This window comes from Pristis pectinata, chromosome 7 (genome assembly GCF_009764475.1).
Source record: "Pristis pectinata isolate sPriPec2 chromosome 7, sPriPec2.1.pri, whole genome shotgun sequence".
NCBI lineage: Eukaryota > Metazoa > Chordata > Chondrichthyes > Rhinopristiformes > Pristidae > Pristis > Pristis pectinata.
This window is the reverse complement of record NC_067411.1, coordinates 27,425,428-27,448,706: the sequence shown is the minus strand read 5'-3', so window position 1 is coordinate 27,448,706 and position 23,279 is coordinate 27,425,428. Positions and strand designations below refer to the sequence as shown.

Sequence of the window (23,279 nt, the reverse complement as noted above, 5' to 3'; positions counted from 1 at the left end):
GCAAATGTGAGGTGTTGCACTTTGGGAGGTCAAATGAAAGGAGAAAGTAGGCCTACCAATAGCATTGAAGTACAGGAGGATCTTGGGGTCCAAGTCCATAGTTCACTGAAATGGTAAAAGCGGTGTATGGCATGCTTGCCTTCATTGGCAGAGGTCTTGAGTATAAGAGTAACAACTCCTCTGCAACTTAAAACTACCTCCTCTCTTGCCCAGATCTGAAAGTGTCTTTGACCTGAAACACTAACTCTGTGTCCCTCTCCACAGTTGCTGCCTGACCTGCTGAGCTTTTCCAACATTTTTCTGTTTATTGCAAGATTTTCAGTGTCTGCATTTTTTAATTTTTATTTCAAATGTTGCACAAGGAATTACATCACTCTATGCTCCACACATAAACCAACTGTTCATGCGCAACATGGCTGGAAGTGTGGGGTCAATCTGGGCGGCATGGTAGTGGTTAGTATAACACTATTACAGCACCAGCGATTGGGGTTCAATTCCAGCCTCTATCTATAAGGAGTTTATACATTCTCCCTGTGACTGCGTGGGTTTCCTCCGGGTGCTCCAGTTTCCTCCCGCATTACAAAGCTGTACAGGTTAGTAGGTGTAATTGGGTGGCGCGGGCTCGTTGGGCCGTAAGGGCCTGTTACTGTGCTGTGTAAATAAAGTCATGCTGCAGCTATATAAAACTTTAGATGGACCACACTTGTATTGTGTACAGTTCTGGTATCTCCATTACAGTGAGTGTGTGGAGATTGTGGAAAGGCTGTGGGTTCACCAGGATGCTGCCTGGATTAGAGGGTATAAGCAATTGGGAGAAGTTAAATAAACTTTGGTTGTTCTCCCTAGAGTGTCAGAAGCAGAGGGGAAACCTGATAGAGGTTGTTAAAATTGAGAGGCATAGATAGGGTAGACAGTCAATCTTTTCCCCATTGTGGAAATGTCAAACACCAGAAGAACATGGTTTTTAAAGTTAGAGGGGAGAAGTTTAAATGTGATGTGAGGGCCAAGTTTCTTTTTATTATGCAGGGAGTGGTAGGTGCCTGGAATGGGTTACCAGGGGGTAGTAATGGAAGCAGGCAGTTTGGAGGCATTTAAGGGGCCTTTTGAATAGATTCCCAAATATGAAGGGAATGGAGGGATATGGATGATATACAGGAAGAGGACATTTCAGTAATAGATTGGCATCAAGGCCAGCACAACAACATGGGCTGAATAGCCTGTCCAGTGCTGTACTATTTTCTATTGTTCACCTTTGTATTTTTCTTACCAACCTGGATAACCTCAAATCTTTCCACCTTGTTTTCCATTTGCCATATCCTTCCCCACTCACTTAGCTTTCCATATCATCAAACAGCCTCTCTGCATCTTCACTACCCAGCTATTTAGTTTAGAATCATCATCAAACCTGGATCATTTACACTTGATTCCCCTCATTCAAATCACTGATTTTGATTGTGAACAGCTGGATCCCTGGCATTTATCCCTGCAGCATTCACTGGTCAGTCTCCCAGGCTGAAAATATCCTACAGGTGATTCTTCCACAGTGCACATTTCCGTAATGCAAATTGGATATAACATGATTGATAAATTAGGGAACACCATATGCATTGCATGAGTTGAATTGGTTATCACACAATTTCAATCAGGAACTAGAGAACCACTTAAGAGCTACTTTGGAAACTGACAGACAGGGGTAAGCTCTCTGGACTATGCCTCAACAATTGCAATAATTTACTGGAGGAGAAACTGATACCACTGCGGTTCTGGCTGTCAGTTTTACAGACTTAGTGTAACAGCTTAGAGTCCTAGAGCAATACAGCAAGGATACAGACTGTTTGGCCCAATGTGCTGGCATAACCTCCAGATGTTGGAAATCAAATATAAAAACAAAATTCTGAAATACAAAACAGGTCAGACAGCATTTGTGAAGAAAGACTGAGTTAATGTTTCCTGTCAATATTCTCATCAGAAAAGTGAGTTTGCATGAGGGGCAGTCTGAACTTCAACTGGATCTTTCAGAAGAAAGATGAAGTCGAGATGAAATGTGAAACTGAGATCTGCCCTGCTCTCTGATTGGCTATAAAAATCCTATCCCACTACTTCAGAAGGCAGGGCCAACAGTTATACCTCCGCTTTTAAAAAAAAGACACAATACTAGCGATCTTAATTCCAGAAAGTTTGCTCTACACAAATTGCTACTGCCTTTCCAACTCACCACTGCCACCCACCTCCACCTATCCCCACACCACCACCGCCACTCACCTCCACCTATCCCCACACCACCACCGCCACTCACCTCCACCTATCCCCACACCCCCAGATCTCAGAGACAGTGACGTGCGTTAAGTAAAGACTTTTCTCCTGCAGCACCTCTCCCTTCTGTGTCCCACTAAAGCGCCCGGGTGATGTGTCTGAGATGACCCAGCCGAAGCTCGGCTGCCCCGCTCTGCCGCCTAATGTCAGCCGCCGCCACACGCTCCCGGCCGAGCCCGGGGCCTCGCCAACACTCTACACCCAGTCCTCAAACTGCGAGGCTATGACGTAGCTGCCGCCGGTTCGGGCACTGACGAGCCCGGTGCCTGCCCGTGCCCCGGCCGCTCGGCCCATCGGTCATTACCTGGCCGCTCCGCCGCCCCTCTGAGCCTGCCCAGCAACACGCAGCGCCGTAACCAGGCCGCCATCTTGGAACGCTCCAACCCCTTCCCGGCAGGTCGGTCCGACAGATTAAATAAATAAATAAATAAGACTTTTTTAAAAATCGTGTTCACGACTATTGAAGTCTTTTCATCCGAGCTAAATAACAAAATGAACGGTGACTGCATGCAATTTCTCCCCAGAGGGTCACAGAGGTTTGGGAGAGGTGATGTCAAGCCCCTCTGCGGCCGTGCTGGGTACTGTGGCCGGGCTGGAATGGCGGTGATTGTGACGCAGGGGCTCCGCGTTCTGCAGAACCTCGGGCGCGGCGCGATCGTGTCGCCGCGGGAAGTCCGCGACTGGCGGCGCTGCGGTGAGTGCGGGGGCTGGGGCTGGGCCCGGGGCAGGGGCCGGGTCCTCGCAGCACTGCGTCCCTGTGTCACTGGCAGGGTGGGAGGGGGACCATCTTAACACCACACGGGCATTATTGTACCAAGCACTCGGCGGACCCCCTTGAAAGGGAAGGAACTGAACTTCGTCCTTTTGCATGTAACTTTTTTTTAAAAGAAAGGGTTTTGTTTTGCAAAGTATTAAAATAGGATGTGTTTTCAAACCAATTGCCCAGCACTCTCAAAGATAACGCGTGGTAGTTTCGGCGACTCGTTGCAAGCTGCTCTCTACAGATCTACTCATTACCCTTATTATAATCGTTCTACACTTTTAAACTTAAATTCTGTGTTACTTACTATTACTACACTTTGTACTGTTCTTGTTTTTACCTGTACTACCTCAATGCACTCTGTACTAACTCAATGTAACTGCACTGTGTAATGAATTGACCTGTACAATTCATACGGAAGACAAATTTTTCACTGTACTTCGGTACAAGTGACAATAATAAACCAATACCAGTTGAAATGCGCTCCTCCTGCTCACTGGCCAGTGACAACGTTAACTCTGTTCTAAAGTTCAAGTGAGAACTGAATAACTTAAAGTAGAAAGAGATCTTGCAGAATATTGTTTCTAGCAAATGTGCTTTCTCTTGCAGTGTAAGAACAATATCGTGAGTTAGATTGTGAATGACGAGTTATGATCATCTGCAGCCTACTGAGGGTATTAACTATACTTTTCAATTTGGGTATTTGTTAGTAATAGGGGAATGGTATTTCATTAGGATTGTAATTATTACTAATAAAAACTCGAGTCAGGTGGTTAGGGAAATAGTTAACCTTTACTTGTCAGTGTCCTTTCATTGGAACTGGAAAAGTATTAGGGAATGGAGAGAAGAAAGAACAAAAGGGAAGTTTGTCAAGTCGATTTTATTGTCATGTGTACAGGTACGGTGAGGTACAGGTACATCAGCAGCATCACAGGCACGTAGGTTGAGACAACACACAGGATATAAATTATAGTTTGTTAGATCATCTAAAATGGACATTAAGTGATACAAAGTTGAGACAAGGCAAGGGGATAGTTAGGGCAGAGGTTTTCAACCTGTGGTCCGCGGAGCAAGCCAAGAAAAAAATGGAAAAGCGACCTGTTACAAAGACGTAGCTTACTTGCTTGCCCCAGTTTTCCACTATTCAGAAAATCGGCCATATCAATTTTATCTGTTATAGGTGACAATCTTAGAGACTTAGACGGTGTTCCCTTCGGGTAAGCTGCTGCTTAATATTCGATTTGTGTAGTCAGAGTAGTCAGTAGTGTTCACTACTCACTACTATTCTGTTGTGCACTGTAGTGTTAGCGAGACTGAGTGATGTTGTTGGTGTGCCTTAATAATATTGCTTACTTACTGTGCATTTACACCACAGTGACGTCACTGTTAAACGAAAAGTGCGCAAGCATGTAAATTTTAGATTAGTTTTGATAATTTTGTTTACCAGTAATAGTAATTAAACTGTCCAGCATGTATTGCTGAGTATGGAGAAATTTCTGAAGAGAAAAGCTGACCAGAAACTGGAAGATTCTGATGACGAAGGGGATAAGGGTGACCGAAAGAGAAAACAGCGCAAGTACGATCCAGAATACATTTCATATGGCTTCATCGCAGTGGGGACAAATGCGGACCAACTTCTCTGTGTTGTGTGTTTGCAAACACTGTCCAACAATGCAGTGAAACCAGCAAAATTGAAGCGCCATTTAACAACAGTGCATCCAGATATTGGCAGTAAGCCGAAGGAATATTTTGAGCGGCAAAAGGAGCTGTACCTCAAGCAGAAAGGGAAAATGACAGCCTGCGCCACTGTAAATGAGAAGGCTCTTCGCACATCATATTTGGTAGCATTACGAATAGCACGTTCCAGAAAGCCTCACACAATTGGAGAAGAGCTTATACTGCCTGCAGCAGTAGATATGTGTGAAATTGTACTGGGAAAAGAATCCAGTCAAAAACTGAAAGCCATTCCACTGTCTGATAACACAGTAAGCAGAAGAATTGGCGATATGGCGGAAGATATACAGAGCCAGCTGATAGCACATCTTCAGCAAGTCAGATTTGCAATTCAGCTCGATGAAAGTACTGATGTTGCCAGTGCTGCGCAGTTGTTGGTTTATGTTCGATATTGTTGGGAAGGAGAGGCTTTGGAAGACTTTTTGTTTTGCAAGGCGCTCCCAGGGCATACAACCGGTGAAGAACTTTTCCGTGTGCTTGACATTTTTTGTACAATCAGCATTGGCGTGGACACAGTGTATTGGAGTATGCACGGATGGTGCTGCCGCAATGACGGGACAGAAGTTGGGTCTAGTCGCACGAGTGAAAGAAGTAGCTCCACATGTAGCAGCGACCCACTGCATGATTCACCGTGAGGCTTTGGCTGCAAAGGATATGGATAAAAATCTTGCGGGTGTGTTTTCCATGTGCATTAAAATTGTTAACTTTATCAAAGCCAGGCCGCTCAATCATTGTTTGTTTGAAAGCATATGCCGTGAAATGGAAGCCAAGCATAAGCATTTGTTGCTACATACAGAAGTCAGATGGCTGTCTCGAGGTCGCGTTGTGCAGCGTCTATATGAATTGCGAGATGAACTGCTCATTTTTCTAAATGAGCATAACAGATCATTGGCACAGTTCTTGGCAGATGAGACGTGGGTTGCCAGATTAGCTTATCGTGCAGATATTTTCAACATTTTGAACAGCTTAAATCTATCATTGCAAGGACCTGGCTCAAATGTTCTGAAAACGCATGACAAAATCAATGCCTTCCAGAAAAAACTCTATCTGGAAGGGAAGATGCGAGCAAGGCGTCTATGATATGTTTCCATTGCTGGCTGACTTTCTGACGGTGAACGAGACTAAGACAGAGGCCATTGCGAGCACTGTTTTGAACCACATTCAACAGCTGTCACATTATTTCCATGAGTATTTCAGCGACGATGACACGAGCATGTTTGATTGGATTCGAAATCCATTTGAATGCATGCTTACTGATTTAACTGGACGTGAACAAGAAGAATTGGCTGAACTATCATCTGACAGGACTTTGCGCTTGTAGTTCAACCGAATATCACTGTTGTTATTCTGGATAGCATGTTCCCAGGAGTATCCACTGCTGTCCGGCAAAGTCATTAATGTTCTGTTACCATTTGCAACCACTTACTTATGCGAAATAGCATTTTCTGCAGTCACTGCCAGGAAAACCAAATACAGATCAAGACTGAATATTAAGGATGACATAAGCTTATGTTTGTCACACATGCTACCACGTTTGGACAAACTCTGCAGTGCAAAACAGGCACAACCTTCACATTGAACTGAACACTGAAAGACACCGCTGGTAATTATTGGTGATTGAAATAGTCACTATTTCAATAGGGCCTATGTGCAGTAATTTAAGTGTTATATGCATGAATTATCAATTGTTTGATTTTGTGGGCTTTGGGGGGTCCGCCATCTAACAAGGACATGTTCTGGGGGGCCGCAGCATGAAAAAGGTTGAAAACCCACTGAGTTAGGGGACAAGTGAAGTAATGAAAAGTGAAATAAAAACAAAAAAAATGCTGGAAATAGCAGATCAGGCAGCATCTCTGGAAAGGAAAACAGTTAACATTTCAGATCAAAGACCCTTGTCAAACTGGGGGAAAAAAAAGTACTGTTTCACTTGGATTGTGAGAAGAGATGAGGGGAAGATCTTTCCACTGGCCTTCTGAAAGCACTAGAAGCCAATGCCCAGACAGCAGTTTAGTTCTGGCTGGAGAATATTGAGAAAATCACTAGTGCTAAGCTACATGTACGTGAGAGTGTGGCGACTCACCGTCTAGTCGGGCGAACCGTCTCGGCAGTCGGGTCGCGCGGCGTCGGAGCGACGAGGCCCAAGATGGCGGCGGGCCTCGTCTTTCCGAGCGACGGGGAGAACCCGCGCGCGGGAAAGTCCTGATGACGTAGGACTTACGTCATTGCCGGTTTTTTTGGGCGGGAGTTTTTCTCCCTTAAAGGGCCCGCACAAGGCGGGAAAATAAACCAGTTCTGTTTGGCAATCCTCCGAGTAGAGTCTTGTTTTATTCCGCGGTAGCAACCGCTACATTGGCGCGCTCACGATGGGAGAGGCCGAAGGTCCGGATCAAAAGATCTTTGAAAGCCGGGTACTTATCTGCCTCCGGAGGCGACTGGATGAAGTCTCCAACCTGGGCGGCTGTCTCCTGGTCCAGAGAGCTAACCACATGGTAGTACTTCGTGGAGTCGGAGGTGATCTGCCGAAGGTGGAATTGCGCTTCAGCCTGGTCAAACCAGACGCTGGGCCGAAGTGTCCAAAAGGTGGGCAGCTTGAGGGCCACTGCGTTGGCTGCTGCGCTGTCGTCCATTTCGCGGGTCCAAAAGCCGTTTGGACCGTCGGGGTCACCAATGTAGCCCTTTAAGGGAGAAAAACTCCCGCCCAAAAAAACCGGCAATGACGTAAGTCCTACGTCATCAGGACTTCCCCGCGCGCGGGTTCTCCCCGTCGCTTGGAAAGACGAGGCCCGCCGCCATCTTGGGCCTCGTCGCTCCGACGCCGCGCGACCCGACTGCCGAGACGGTTCGCCCGACTAGACGGTGAGTCGCCACAAGAGCATCCTTTAAGTCGCATGAACAATCCCATTATGTCTTGCACCTGAATGATGCATACGATGTATGTGACAGTACATAGAGCCATAGAATAATACAGCACAGAAACAGGCACCCCCAGACCAACTCATCCATGCTAATCAAGATACCCATCTTAAACTAGTCCCATTTGCCTGCATTTGGCCCACATCCCTCTAGACCTTTCCTATCCATGTAGCTGTCCAGGTGTCTTTTAAATGTTGTTATTGTACTAAATAGCGTCAGGTGAACTTGTGTAAACTGCTTCAAGGTTGCATCATTGTCATTTCCACAGACAGAATATTAAGTGTTTTCTATTTAAGTTTGGAAGCACAACAGTGCATGTAGTGAATTAACATAATGCCCTTCACCTCTTAAGCATGAATTTTGTATCAGCTTCGATTGCAGTGAAAATCCCCAGTGAGTTTGGGGATTCAATTCTGCTGGCGTAATGGTTTTGGTAATACCCAAAATGTTTGATAGGGAAGTAACACAACTAGGAAGAGGGGTGTGGAAAAAAAAATCAAAACAGGATCAGCTAACAATGAGATTCTGCAGATGCTGGAATCTGGAGCAACACACACAAAATGCTGGAGGAACTCAGCAGCTCAGGCAGCATCTATGGAGAGAAATAAACTGTCGACGTTTCTCGTTGAGACCCTTCATCAGGACTGGAAAAAAAGAGGGCAGAAGCCAGAATAAGAAGGTTGGGGGAGGACCACACGCAGACAGGTGATAGGTGAGGGGGGAAGATAGGAGGGTGGGGGAGAGGGGGATGTAAGAAGCTGAGAGGTGATAGGTAGAAGAGGCTAAGAGCTGAAGAAGGGATCCCGTAGGAGAGGGCAGTGGGCCATGGAATAAAGGAAAGGAGGGGGGAATAGATAGGCAGGTCATGAGAGTGGGCAAAAAGGGGAGGGGGGCCACAGGAATGACGGAAGACAAAGGGGAGGAAGGAAAAAATAAAAAGGGGAAGAGGGGAGGGGTTACCAGAAGTTAGAGAAATCAGTGTTGAGGCCATCAGGTTGGAGACTCCCAAGGCGGAATATGAGGTGGTGTTCCTCCAACCTGCGTCTGGCCTCAATATTGCAGCAGAGAAGGCCATGGATAGACATGTCAGTATGGGAGTGGGATGTGGTATTGGAGTGGATGGCCATCGGGCGATCCTTGCTTTTGTGGCGGATGGAGCGAAGGTGCTTGATGAAGCAGTCACCCAATCTGCGTCGGGTCTCACCGATGTAGAGGAGGCCGCACCGGGAGCACCAGATGCAATAAATGACACCCTCAGATTAACAGGTGAAGCAGTGCCTCACCTGGAGGGACTGCCTAGGGCCCTGAATGGTGGTGAGGGAGGAGGTGTAGTGACAGGTGTAGCACTTAGTGTGGTTGCAGGGATTAGTGCCAGGAGAATCATCTGTAGGGAGGGACGAGTGGACAAGGGAGTCACGGAGAGAGTGATCCCTGCGGAAAGCGGGGAAGAGAAGATGTGCCTTGTGGTGGGATCCTATTGGAGGTGGTGGAAGTTGCAGAGAATGATGTGTTGGATGCAGAGACTCGTAGGGTGGTAGGTGAGGACAAGGGGAACCCTGTCCCTGTTATGTCGGTGGGGGGAATGGGGTGAGGGTAGACGTGCAGGAAGTGGAGGAGATGCAGGTGAGGGCAGCATTGATAGTGCTGGAAGGGAAACCCCATTTACTGAAAAAGGAGGACATCTCAGATGTCCTGGAATGGAAAGCCTCAATATGGGAACAGATGAGGCAGAGGAACTGGGAGAAGGGGATGGCATCCTTGCAAGTGACTGGGTGGGAGGAGGTGTAGTCAAGCTAACTGTGGGAGTCAGTGGGTTTGTAAAGGATATCAGCAGATAATCTGTCTCCGGAGATGGAGACAGATCCAGAAAGGGGAGAGAGGTGTCGGAGATGGACCAAGTAAATTTGAGGGCAGGGTGGAAGTTGGAGGCAAAGTTGATGAAATTGACGAGCTCCACATGGGTGCAGAAAGCAGCACCAATGCAGTCATCAGTGTAGCAGGGAAAGAGTTGGGGAGCGTTACCGGTGTAGGCTTGGAACGTGGACTGTTCCACGTAGCCGATGAAAAGTCAAGCATTGCTGGGGCTCATGCGAGTGCCCATGGCTACACCTTTGGTTTGGAGAAAGCGGGAGGAGCTGAAAGAGAAGTTGTTGAGGGTGAGTACCAGTTCTGCCAGACGGAGGAGGGTGGCAGTGGAGGGGAACTGGTTGGGTCTGTTGTTGAGAAAGAAGCAGAAAGCCTTGCCTTCCTGGTGGGGCCTTAACAATGAAGCTAACATTGAAGGTCATGTGGAAACTGATTGGCTGTAATAATTTGTACTTGGGCTTAGGTGGGATAGTGGAGAAACATAGAGGTGATAGTATAACAGGGGGTATAGTCAAATCTTTAGAAGCTTAAAAGGATGTTGATAAGATGGGCAAATGATGTGGCAGATGAAATTCAATGTCAGTGCAAGAGAATGCATTTTGATGAAATTGGTTATGTGTGGCAAAGCAGGGAGATTTGGGATTAAGGACAATAAGGAAAAGCTGCAGTTGATAAGGCTTTGTAAGGTTATATAACGGTTTATTTCAAGAGACAAGTATAAAAGCCAGAGGTAATGAATAATATAAAATATTAAATATGCATTTAGAATTTTATGTACAAGGTGTTCACATGAAGAAAGCATCCATAGCCCAATAGATGTAATATTTTTATTGGCCATCTGAGATACATTAATGAATACTCCTAATCATCCTGATTTGTGTCATTTCCGCAAAAAGCTTACTTGGCTTTGTATAACTGAAGGAAAATGATTTTAAGAAAACTGAAGTGATAGTTCTAGGTCTTTAATAAAGGCACTATTGTTGCAGAGTGGTATAAAGGAAAGCGTTCAGTTTCCATTGCTCAGTTAAGAATAATGAAAATTGCAAAATGTCTGCTGAAACCAGAGTAGGTAATGGGCAGTGGAGGAAGTGGAATTTATGGAAAGTGTTAAAAGATAACTGCTTTGATATTCTCAATGTAAAACTGGAGCAAGTTTTATCTCCTCCAAGAGTAGATGTCAGATGAGGAATTGCTAGAATTGGTTAAGTGCCACGACAAATGGGTGCTTGTTTAATCTGCCAACTGAAAGACCCAAAATATCTCTGTACCCAAGCCAGCTGGTCAAGAGTCAACATGGTGAAATGGGGCAAAGCAACAATATCTGAGACCAGCAATTGTGATGTGACAGACCATCTGGCATCACTGCTAGAGGATGGGCTCTGCATGGTTTGGGATCTTTCCAAAGCCACCTTGTGAGCATTATCCTGTGCCCAACAATAGAATCGTATATAATTGTTAGGAGTATGTCACTTTATACACATCACTGATGCCTTGCATTAGGATAAGAAGCTGCAGGTGCTAGAACTCTGAAATAAAATGGTAAAGTTTACAAAAATTGCAAAGAAATACAAAATGTAAAGAATTAGGTGGACTAAAAGCAACATTCACCAGCCTATTAAGAGCAAGAATGAGTTCAAAATGCAGCAGTTCTGTCACTCATTAGGAGACAAGTTGGACAATCTGTGTGAAGAACATGATGTTTATGTTCTTATGAGAAACAGTAATTCAGGGAGTGTTCAATGATAATATCACTTGTAATAGCAAGCAAACCATTTTATTAGTGCAAACAAGTATGTTTTAGATTGCACCACTGTCTTTGCCCCATTCTTTAGTTTTGAGCTTGTTGTATTTATTGTTGTTATTCCATGTATGCTGTTTACTCAGTGAACTTCATGTGAGCAAGGAATTTCATTGCACCCTGGTGTAAAATGACAATAAACTAATCTGAATCAATCTATATTTATTTTTATATCTGTAGCAAGAAGGTATTTACTTTCAGACAATGTTGTACGTTTGTTGGAGTTCCAACAGAAGAAGGTGGCACTTGCAAATCAGATGTTTATTAGTAGAGGTGAGTTATACCATTGTGTTTAAAAAGATCTTTAGAATTAACAGTTGTGAATTTGTGATTGGCTACATAGGTTGAATGTGTAATAGATTTGCTGGTGCATGGGACACTTGTTAAAAAGACATATTTATTGAGTTACTGATTTATTTTCCAACTGTTTTAGAAGTTTGGCTTTCCTTTAAAATGACAATCTACACTGGGCTAGAGTTGTCATAGATGGGAATGCTTAATTCCCTGAAGCTGCTTTAAGGGGATCTGCATTCTCCCTTTGCCGATCCAGCTTTCTAACGGTTTTCCATTCATTACAATTGGCCTCTCCAGCAAGCTAACAAGAAGGAGATTTTTCTATTGTTTCTGCCCCGTAAAAAATGAAGAGGCAGAAGGAGATTTACTAAATGCTAAAGGTATATTGTGCTTTGGAGATCTTGTAGTTGTTTAACTTTTTCTCACTTGTTTTTCACACTAGAAATTTGTTTTAATTTTACAGATCAATATTTCAAATCTATTGAGGAAAAATTAAAAAAGAATGAGTTAATCCTCAAGGATGATTTAAAAACGTTGTTACATTTGTGCCAAATGCCAGCGGATGTAGAAGTAGCAAAGGATGTAATTTACAGGTATGCTTCTAAATCATTAAACATAATTTATTCCATAATTGTGAATTACTGCATAAAGAGAATTTTTTATTAATTACCATTTATATTTCCTCATCAGGACTCAAGGTAATGTGTGTTGACAGTTTTTTATTTCACCTCTCCTAAAAATCAAGCACTTTCAGGCAATAAAATTCTCCAATGTAAATTGAGTTTAAAGTAAAATTTTTCAGTGACTCTAACCAGAAATTATTATAATAAGTGCTGGAAATACTCAGCTGATTTGCATCTCTGTGGAGAGAGAAACAGGGTTTACATTTCGAGTTGATAACATTTCCTCATATACAGGTCCCCAGCTTATGAATACCTGACTTATATACAGCCCGTACGTACGAAAGAGCGGTTAGGAGACTGGCAGCATGGTTTGCCGGCTGCTGAGGGGTTGCAGGCGTCTTCTGCAGTTCGTGGCCGCATTTCCAACTTGTGAACTGTTCTGGTTATGAACAATTCACAGGAACGGAACCCTGCTGTAACCTGCGGACAACCTGTATGGGAACATTTAGAGGTGAAACAAGTGAGGTTGCAGAGGAAGGATGGAGTGGCTGCCAGATCAGAAAGGGAAGGTCTCTGGATGGAGAAGAACTTGAATGACACATGATGGTGGTGCTGGCTGTAAGAGGGTAGTAAATGCCACGTATATCTGAAGGAGGTGCAAATAGGAAGAGATGAATGAATTCTGAAATTACCAGAAGTGGGAAGAAAAACTGAATGTTAGAAATGTAAGATTAAAGCTATAATGACTGATCAACTGAAGTTGTTGAATTCAATGTTGAGTCTTGAAAGCCTTTTTTGATGATGAGGTGCTTTTCCTTGAACTTGCATTGGGCTTCACTGGAATAGTATAAAAGGGCAAAGTCAGAATGGGACTGGGATGGGGAAATAAAGTGAAAGGCAGCTGGAAGCTCGTGGTCATCCTGTGGACTGAAGAGATGTGTTCCACAAGTGATCTTCTGATCTGCGTTTGGATTCTCCAGTGAATAGAAGACCATGTTGTGAGCACTGAATGTAATGCACTAGATTGGAAGAAGTACAAGTGCATCGCAGCTTCACCTGGACAGTGTGTCTGGGGTCCTACATGGTGGGAAGGTAAAACAACAGATATTGCATCTCCTATGGTTCCATAAGAAGGTGCTGGGAATATGCATTGGTGAATACGCAAGAGTGAACCAGGGAGTCACAGTGTAAACAATACTTTTGGAATGCTGAAAGAGAAGAGGGTGGATGATAATGGAGCTGTCACGTTGAAGCTGTCAGAACTATTGGAGGATAATCTATTGAATATGGAAGCTGGTGGAGTGGAAGATGAAGTTAAGGGCAATCCTTGTTCTAGATCGGAGGAAAGCAAGTGAGAACAGAGGTGTGGGAAATGTAATAGCCACGGTTGAGAGCTCTGTTAATAATGGTGAAGAGGAAACCATAGTTAAGGAAAAAGGAAAACATCTTAGAAGCACTGGTATGGAAAGGGGTATTGTCAGATGTGTCATAGTTGATGGAAATGAGAGAATGGAATGAATGAAAAGTCATCATCTGAAAAGAATCAACTCTCTCCCTCTTCACTACCAAGCTTCTGTATTTCCAACATTCTTTGTTTTGATTTCAGATTTCTACAATCTGAAATTTTTTTGGATGAACTGTGGAGATAATGTAGAAGTTGCTCAATAGAGCAAGTTCTTCTAGGGGAAGGATGATGGTGATGGAAGGGGACTGATTGACTATTTTCAAGGAAGAAGTGAAGGCTGTTCTGGTGAATTTGGCAGGGCAGGCAGCATCTGTGGGGGGGTGGGGGAGGAGAGAGAGAGAAACAGTTCATGGGTTGGACTGATGAGTGGTTAGTTCTGACAAAACATTGTTAACTGAAGCATGTTTCTCTTTTCACAGATGCTTCCTGACCTACCAAGAGTTTATAGCATTTGCTGTTTTATTTCTGATTTCCTGCATCTGCATTGTTTTACTTTTGTTGCAAATATAGTTCATTCTTCATCTATTATTTCACTAATGTTCCATTCTATCAGTTTTAATTATATTTGCTGAATAACACAGTGGTTTTGCAGGCAAATGTATCTATAGACCAATCACTGTTGTCCGTTGAAATTACTTCTAATACGCATAGATATACTGGTCATGCTTACGTTATGAAAGAATTATAGGCTTGTATTCTTATATTTTCTGATGCACGGAGTGCTCTTTAAGTGTGGTAAGATTATAAGAAACCAGTGTGAAATACAGACTTACAACATATGTAACCAGATTTGTATTAGTGTCTAATAAGGAGTTTGATGATTTTTCATGTCAACCTTGATCCAGGCAACTGTTTTGAAGTGAAAGCTTTGGTTAATGAAACAATATAAAAAAAAATCACAAAGCAACCAAAAAGAATTTAGCATTCTTCATCAAAAAGCAGGCAATTGTTTCCAAACCTCATGTGATAACCAGAAAAAAAGCATGTTGCTCCTTTTTCTCCTAGCTCTCTTTATGTAAAAACCTAGCCCCAGCTGTCTTCCAGCCTTAAACTACAGCTTCCAGGTGGCAAAGCAAGGACTTCCAAGTAATATCTCCCCGCAAACTGTCAAGATTGACATTGCAACAGTCGAACCATTAGCTTTCAATGTTTGAAGACCCCTCCCAATGATACCTGGAAAAGCTCCAATCATGTTGGCAGGAGCCCTACTGAAGCAGTAATCCTGCATACTTGATCGATTTTATTTTTTTGAGATGCTCTCTATACTCCAGCCCAAGCCCACTCCTACAGTGAAGATGCAAACCTTCTGCCAAAATCCAGTTGCCTCTCAAGATCTTGTCAGTGTTGCAGGGAGTCTTTCCCCTAATGGAGCTGTTGGCTTTTCACTGGAAAAAAAAAGAAATATAGGATGGAGAAGCAGAAGTGAATTGTTGAATATTTTTCTAAACCCTCCCCTCTCAACCTTTACTTCACCTAAGGTGATAGTTTGAACATGTCAGAACTAAAGATGCTTCAGGTACAAATGAGAGGTTGAAATAAAGCAGTTATATATAGGCACACTGGACAGTTTATTTCCTAACAACACATGGAAAGGGATGATAGGATATCTATTGGGATGTCACCCAGAACTGATCGGTAAATTGGGTTCCAGTCATGATGACAGAAGTAGATTTGAAATTGAAATGGAGACTAACAATGCAGATTTGCAATGCACCAAAACAGGCCATTCAATACTTCATGCTTGTGCTGGATTTTTGAAAGATTTATTCAGCTGGTCCCACTAACCTGTTTTTAATTCTTTTTCCCAATCCCCATTGAAAGTCACTATTGTATCTGCTTCAACACCCATTTCAGGAAATACACTGCCAATCACAACAACTCACTTCATCACCATAAATTATCCTCGTGTTGCCCTGGGTCCGTGGTCAATGACAAGTCTAGGTCATGTGTTTACTGGCCCATTCACACATTTTCTCCTTGCTTTCTCTTGAGGAATTTGAACACCTTCCTGAAAACTCCTCTCTCATCTTTCTTGATGTGAGAGCAAGAGCCTGAATTTTTCTTACCTCTCTATGTGATTGATGTCTATCATCCTTCCCACCATTCCAGTAATTTTCTTCCACGTCATTTAAATTTGAAGAGCTCAATTTTTTTGTTAAAATGGGTAATATATTCAGTTCTTTAAAATACTGATAATTGGGTTAGTATGAGGATAACATAATAGCTTGCATATGAAGTTAATCAGCTAAATCATAGAGGGAAATTAGAACAACAGTTGTTGGAAGTTTTAACAACTAGTTTGGACACTGCTATCATTTTGTATAATTTGGTGCTATTAATATGAAGTACAATACTGGTTTGCCTACAGATACCATGCTGAAAACAAAAACATGGCCTTTGGAGAATTTAAGTTTGGACCTCTGTTTGTAAGACTGTGTTATGAATTGGGCCTTGAAGAAACAGCAGAAGCGATGGTGAAAGACCAGGTACATCTTTTTGACTAAGGTCGATAGCTATTTATTAGATAAGGTTATTAGGAGAAATAACAGATAAATGGAGTTAATGTACAACTCTTATACAGATAAAGAATTTTGGTGCGCTTCAGAGTGATTGTCATTGGTGTAATTTTCCCATGTGTAAAAAGAAAATCTAGTTTTCTGGAAGTTAAGATCTGCATTTCCCTTAAAATTGAGCTTGTGAGTCATTAATTGTTATGGAGTCATAGAGTCATACAGCATGAAAATGGGCTCTTTGGCCCAACTCGTCCATGCTGACCGAGGTGCCTTCCAGAGGTAGTCCCTTTTGTCTGCATTAGGCCCATATCCCTCTAAACATATTCTATCCATGTACCTGTCCAAATGTCTTCTAACCTTTGTAATTGTATCTGCCCCTACCATTTTCCTATTACTATGAGTTAGTAAAGTCAAACATCTGTACCTTTTTATTTAAAATGTTTATTTGGTTGTTCATTGCAGTTAAATTTGTTTGGTAGACAAAACCTAAAACTAATACATTTATTCTCTCACTTCTGATAAATGTAACACTTCAATGACTATAACTGTATTTCAAATTGTCAGCCTGTTAGCAACCCTAATGACAAATCTGGAACCACTTGTTTTTGTTTATATGACCACTCCTGGTACACCATAATTGTACTATGTACTTGCAATTTAAAATGTGCATTTTGCTAAAATCTTTACAAATGTTATCTATGTAACATTTATACCTTATAAATGAAGCACTTTGAAAGATTTTGGATATACTAAATTATTGTACAATTGTAAATCAATTTCCTTCTTTTACACAATCAGTTTCATTCCCATTTCTTCAAAATAAAATGATAAAAATAGATAATCCATTGCTTGTTGGCAGAATAGAAAAATGTGGAAGGCAAGAGATTTTATACACAGTAGCAACTTGAATTTGTATGTCACCTGTAATATTCATAAACTATTCTGATATAAATGTCAATAGGATGGTTAACATTTGTGGTTCCAAAAGTGTAGAACTTGTCATTGCTGATGGCCAGCTACATCAAGCCATGCAGGATGCCAACTCTACATCTAGCACACGGGGAGTCCTTGTAAAAAAAATCTTTGGTTTTCTAAGTGTTGGTCTCTTTGAGCCTGGCTGATTTGCCCTGCTGCATGAGCTCTGTCCTTCAGCATTGACTAATGAACATTGCCAACTGGCATTAAGTAAAAGTAATGATATCGACTTCTATAGGATCTTAACTGATCAAAACAACTCACTTTTGTTTTGTAAACACTAACTGTTTTAATTGACAACAAAGTACTTTAACTCCACTGAAGGCAGTGCAGTCTAGAAGAAATAATTCTTCTGCATGAATGTTAATGTAATGCCTCCAGCCAATGTTTAGATTGGATTAAAATGTCATTGTGCATTCCTTCTGTATAATGCACTGTATGTGAAACATGTGAAATAGAGGTTCATTTTTGTACAACCCACCATCTCTTTTACATGTTGGTTGTGCAGTTTCCAGTTATTTCTGTTAGAATCGCGTGATATTTAAAGGTTTTTTTAGACTGTCTGTGGACTGTTACCAACTAGATCATTGCATGGTAATTGACTACTGTCTGGAATGGAGAAAATAAAGTTGCAGAAAATTATTTTAGTACTCTAAATTATATGAATAAATCAAAGAAACAGCAACTGTCAAGAATAAGGATCCCAGGATATGGAACAATGTAAGGCCATTTGATTTTCTAGGCTTACCAACTTCTAAGCTTTCTGACTGTACTCCCATGCAGATTTCTCTTTAAATGAAAGGCTAACCTTTAATGGAAGCATAACATACTTACTATTGCAACTTGCATTCCAAGTTCACCTGTAGGCAATGTACACTCCAAGTTCACCTGCATGTGTGTACATGCCCGCACTCTCTCCCTCGCCCGCGCTCTCTCTCTCTCGCGCGCGATTTGACTGACTTTAGTTATCCAAGCATAGCAAAGGTTTTGATCTCATTTCTAATATAGCAGTGCTTTTTGAAAAACCAAATCCTAATGTAATATTATGTGTGGAATTCCTGCATTGTATGATAAAAGGCAGATGATGATTTAGAAGATGTTAGATCAATTCAAGCAGTTCTGATCTCATTTAACAGAAGTGGTTCAGAAGCAAATGCAAGAATCTGAGATTGAATTCCAGTCACATTTTAACATTAACATTAATGCAGTTTTTCTTTCAATGTCCTTGTAATAAGCATGCTCAATAAAAGCAAGACAGCTTTATTTCAGTGAATAATGGAACTCCGTGAATTAAGAACTTGAATTGAGATGGAAGACAGATGGGTTACTGCAGGAGACTCCATAAATCTTTGCAGACAAGTACTGGTGCCATCCAGGACTAGGTGGGGGAGTGGGGAGAGAGGCACTAAGTGGTTCTGCACCTCCATGGGGAGATGATGATATCTACTCCTTACTGCATTATCAACAACAGGATATTTGTCTACCTGGCTGGTCAAGGAAAAGAACAAACTTTGACTGTAACTGAGCTGTATTTGCCGTACTGTTATATAATGCAATGACATTAATTTAAAATGATGTTCAAAAAAGAGTACAGTGTTATAAACTGGTCAGAAATAAATATCCTTGAGACTTGGTAATTAAATTCAATACAGCAGTGGGGCACTAGGTCAAGTTGACCAGGGAAATCTTTTGTTGAAGCCTGACCAGGTGAGGTAACGAGTGGTATTCAGAATACTATCTTTAAAATGAAAAATTAATGCATTATTTAGTGCATAGACCCTTTTCATAAATGAGAACTAGATGGATCTTGTAGTTGGATAAAATGATAGGGACAAAGGAGCTGAGGTCATTATAGCAGGTGTCAAACAGCATGCTGAACTTGTGATTTGATGACAGATAGTGTATTATTTTGTTAAAAAAATATGCCCCATTTTTATTACTATGGGGAGTATTCAATCTACATGAAGTCATTCACTTTGGTAGAAAAACAGAAAAGCAGAGTATTGTCAAAATTTTCAAAATTGAACATCAGTTTTCAAAGGGACCTGTGTGTTCTTGTACATTAAAACATAAAGGTACCAGCAAGTACAGCAAGCAATTAGGAAAGCAAACAGCATGTTGGCCTTTATTATAAAAGGATTTGAGTAAAAGAGCAAAGACAATTCAATAAAAATTACATTTCTAAGGAAGGGTATAGTTGTGATGGAGGGAGTCCAATGAAGATTCACCAGGTTGATTTCTGGGATTGGAATTTTGTCCTGTGAGGAGGGATTAAGCAGGCTTGGCCTATACATGTTTGAATTTAGAAGAATGAGAAGTGATCTTATTGAAATTGTAAAATTCTTATGGGACTTGACAGGATTGATGAAGAAGTGATGCTTTTCCTGGCTGGCTCGTATAAGGAATAACAATCTCAAAATTGGTGGCCCAATTAGGACAAAGATGAGAAGAAATGTATTTGCTTGGGAACAAAGAATTCCAATACCCAAAAGAACTGCAGAGACCCAGGCAATGAGTATATCCAAGACAAAAATCAATAGATTTTTGGATATGAAAGAATATGGGTTAGTTAGGGAAAGTAGCACCAAAGCAAAAGATCAGCTATGATTTTATTAAATGGTGGAAAAAGCATAAGATGCTGAATGGTCTCTTCCTAGTTCTATTTTGTATGTTATTGACAATACTTGAGTTGATCATCAGCATTGGAATTTGAATGTGATTTTAAATACCTTAAGTTATATTCAAAATAAATTTGCAGGAAGGTTTGCAATCTTCTCTGAAATCTGTAATCTCTTTGAAAGAATACACACATAATCTGCTCAGTAACCTTTCTGCACCTAATTAGCTGGTTGCTGATTACTGCTACATTTTTCATTAAATTGATCATAGGAATATTATGAATATTCATCCAGAATTGGCACGTGAGATTTCTTTCTTTGATCAGTCAGTCTCTGAACAAGTTACTTAGTGGAACTTGTACTTCATCTCTTGTCAGCAACAGGGTTCTAATTGTTTAGTCTTGGAGCAACCTGTGCAGTGAGATTCTGATGAGTCAACTTGTACTGCTGTCTCCATAAAAGATTTCAAGATGTGAAAGGACAACGATGATTCTGTGATTTGACATCTACTGTGGGGCCTGATTAGGAGAAAATGGAAGTCGGGGGATAGCGGTCCTTGAGTAGAACTTGCCATTTAAAAAGTAATCATTCAGTATCATTGTGACTGATGGGAACAAGCTCCTCTGAGTTTTCATTAAAATGAATCACGTTGAGAGTCAGAATTAGAGAGAAGTACATGTAAGTGGAAGTTACAGTTACATTCAGGAGTTAAAGCTGTGGAAAGCCATATTAAAATAAAAAGATCACTTTAGTGCATGACATTTTGTGGTGTGTTATGTCATATAATCTTTTGTAGTTTCTTGTGTGGGACAGAGGCAAATTAAAACTAATCAAGTTGGATTTTGAAGTAGAGATGAACAGAGCTTGCTTTTTGCATTCAAGTTCAAGAGCAGTTTGACTGTCTTTCAACAAATAATTATTTCAAATTTCTACTCTGCTATTTCCAATATTTTTGACCTTTTTTATAAAAAGGTATTTCAACTTCTACCTTGTGCATGTTCTCAACTTGATTTTACATGTTGTAAAATCTTAAAAATGTAAGTGGTGGGTCGCTTCTGAGGTGACCTGCTTCTGCAGTTTATGCAGGGCTTCTGTCTACTCTTGATGCATGGCCTCAAGGTTCTCAATACCATCCCAAATGCCCTGTCTCTACTGTGACCAGTTATGGGTCAGAGATTCCTAGGAGTCGGCGGGGATGTTGCATTGAACACACACTTGAATCTTTTCCCCTGCCCACCTGGGAATCTCTTCCTATGACAGAGCTCAGAATACAGTGTCTAATGTCAGTCATGGGCTTGTCAAAATTTGTCAACCAAGTGTAACTAGAGTCTTAATAATAGGGATGTTATCCTTTCAGTGAATATAGAGGATTTTTTTTTTAGAGACGACATTGATAATATTTTTCAAGTGCCTGAGCTGCCTGCTTTATATAGTCCAAGTCTCATTAATGTATAGGAGGGCAGGGATCACAGTGGCCCGTTAGACTGTGTATTTAGTGACAGGTCTGAGGTCTTGATCTTCAGGTTCCCTTTTCCTCAATCGACCAAAGGTTTGCTGGCACTTTGAAGGCAGTGGTAAATTTCATCACCAAAATCTGCTGTTGCCAAGAAGTGGCTCTCGAGATATGGGATGTGGTCAACATTTGCCAGAGTCTCATTGTGAACTTCTGTTGTAGGAGGATAGTGTGATGCAGCAGGGGCCATTTGGCGAATGGCTTTTAAGCACAGTGGACATGAATTAATTGTGCAACAACTCCAAGGAATTGCAGGCTGCAACACTGGCCACTATACATGGCCTTTTTTGACCTCACTAAAACCTTTGACTCCATTGATTGGGAGGAATTGTGGAACACTGTCCTCATTCTGCTGACCACAGAAATCAGTTTCCATCTTTCACTTGCTCCAAAATGGCATGCAAGCCATGATGTTACCCAATGGTCTGCAACAGAATTATTCTCAGTGAAGACTGTTGCCAAAGAAGGCAGTGTGATTGCCCCAATGCTTTTCTCAGCCATTGTTACAGCAATGTCACATCTCATCTCCAACAAACTTCCTGTAAAGACTAATGGGGAAACTGTTCAACCTATGGCAACTACATTCCAGAACCAAAATCGCTTAGACCTCAGTAATTGAACTGCAGTATGCAGATTATCTCTGCGTTTGCAAATGCTTAGAAGCCAATCTTCAAGCCATCGCCAGCACTCACTGAAGCGTACAAGAAAAAGGCCGCACACTCGTACCTGCAAGACAGCGATTCTCTACCAATCCTGCTTAATGGCATCACTGTTACTGGACACCAGAGATCCTCAACAACCAGGAAATGATATTGGGGGGAAAAGGGGGTATTGAATGCCACAGAGATCACTCAATCTTTTGTGACAGATTCCCTTGATCACTGGTGAGCCCAATATTTAGGATTAAAGAGGGCTTTACAGTATTTGGGTAATAACCTGGTAATATGTTAATATAAGACTTCAAGTAATGCACGCTGCCCTTGGGCAACAGTTCACCTCTTATTATTCTATCATTTGTGCAAAACAAGGAACCAAGTCAGTGTCAATCTGGAGAAACTTGAAGACATAAATGTGTATTGGACTGAAAAAGACCAGTCTTTCCATCTGACTTGTCCAACAGCAGGAACCTTATGACATTGTGATGCCCCCAGTGAGGATTAACTTGCCTGGAAATCCTTTGGTTGGTTGTGTTAAAGCCACTATTGTTTCTTTCTTGGGCAGGACCTCAGAGCTGAGATTGACTTTGCTTTCACTCCAGTTCTGTAGGCCAGAGGTAGCTGAAGAGGCCAATGCGGGATCAGCAGGTTTTGCTGTAGTTGGGCCGGCAAGAGCTTGATTTGGCAGATGTGTGAGGAGAATGGGAGACAGTGAGCTCCTTCTGCCATTTTTGCAGGGCTTCCATGTACTCCCAACAAATGGACTTGACGTTCTCATTGTTATCCTGAATGCTGCTCCTCCATTTTGAGCAATCACAGCTGGGATCCCTACAAGTCAGTCGGGATGTTATACTTTCTCAAGGAGTTTTGAGGAGCATCCTTGAATCATTTCCACGATTCTCTGGGTAATTTCTTGCTCTGATAGATTGGGATAGAGTGCCTGTTTTGAATAATCTAGTGCCAGATGTGCAGATGATGTGGCCTTGCCATTGGTGTTGTCTGAATGTAATTATTGGTATTGGTTTATTATTGTCACTTGCACTGAGGTACAGTGAAAAACTTGTCTTGCATACTGTTCATACAGATCAATTCATTACACAGTGCATTGAGGTAGTACAGAGTGCATTGAGGTAAATTTAAAAGTGTAGAACGATTATAGTAAAAGTAATGAGTAGATCTGCAGAGAGCAGCTTGCAACAAGTCGCCACGCTCCACCACTATCTTGTATTTAGGACCTA

The 23,279-nt window shown here is 41.8% G+C and overlaps 2 protein-coding genes across 2 annotated transcripts in view; one reads left to right on the top strand and one right to left on the bottom strand.

The window, feature by feature from the left end:
* The window catches only part of mrps27 (mitochondrial ribosomal protein S27), a 71,119-nt gene extending 68,297 nt beyond the window's left edge, over positions 1-2,822 (bottom strand). Inside the window, exon 1 of the mRNA XM_052019188.1 lies at positions 2,618-2,822. Within this exon, the coding sequence (XP_051875148.1) occupies positions 2,618-2,822 (205 nt within the window). The remainder of the gene's footprint in view (positions 1-2,617) is intronic.
* A 44-nt stretch (positions 2,823-2,866) lies between these two features.
* ptcd2 (pentatricopeptide repeat domain 2) overlaps positions 2,867-23,279 on the top strand; it is a 30,975-nt gene continuing 10,562 nt past the window's right edge. The window contains exons 1-4 of the mRNA XM_052019189.1: positions 2,867-3,007; positions 11,565-11,657; positions 12,142-12,271; positions 16,135-16,252. Coding sequence (XP_051875149.1) covers positions 2,911-3,007; positions 11,565-11,657; positions 12,142-12,271; positions 16,135-16,252 — 438 coding nt within the window. The 5' untranslated portion in view covers positions 2,867-2,910. The remainder of the gene's footprint in view (positions 3,008-11,564; positions 11,658-12,141; positions 12,272-16,134; positions 16,253-23,279) is intronic.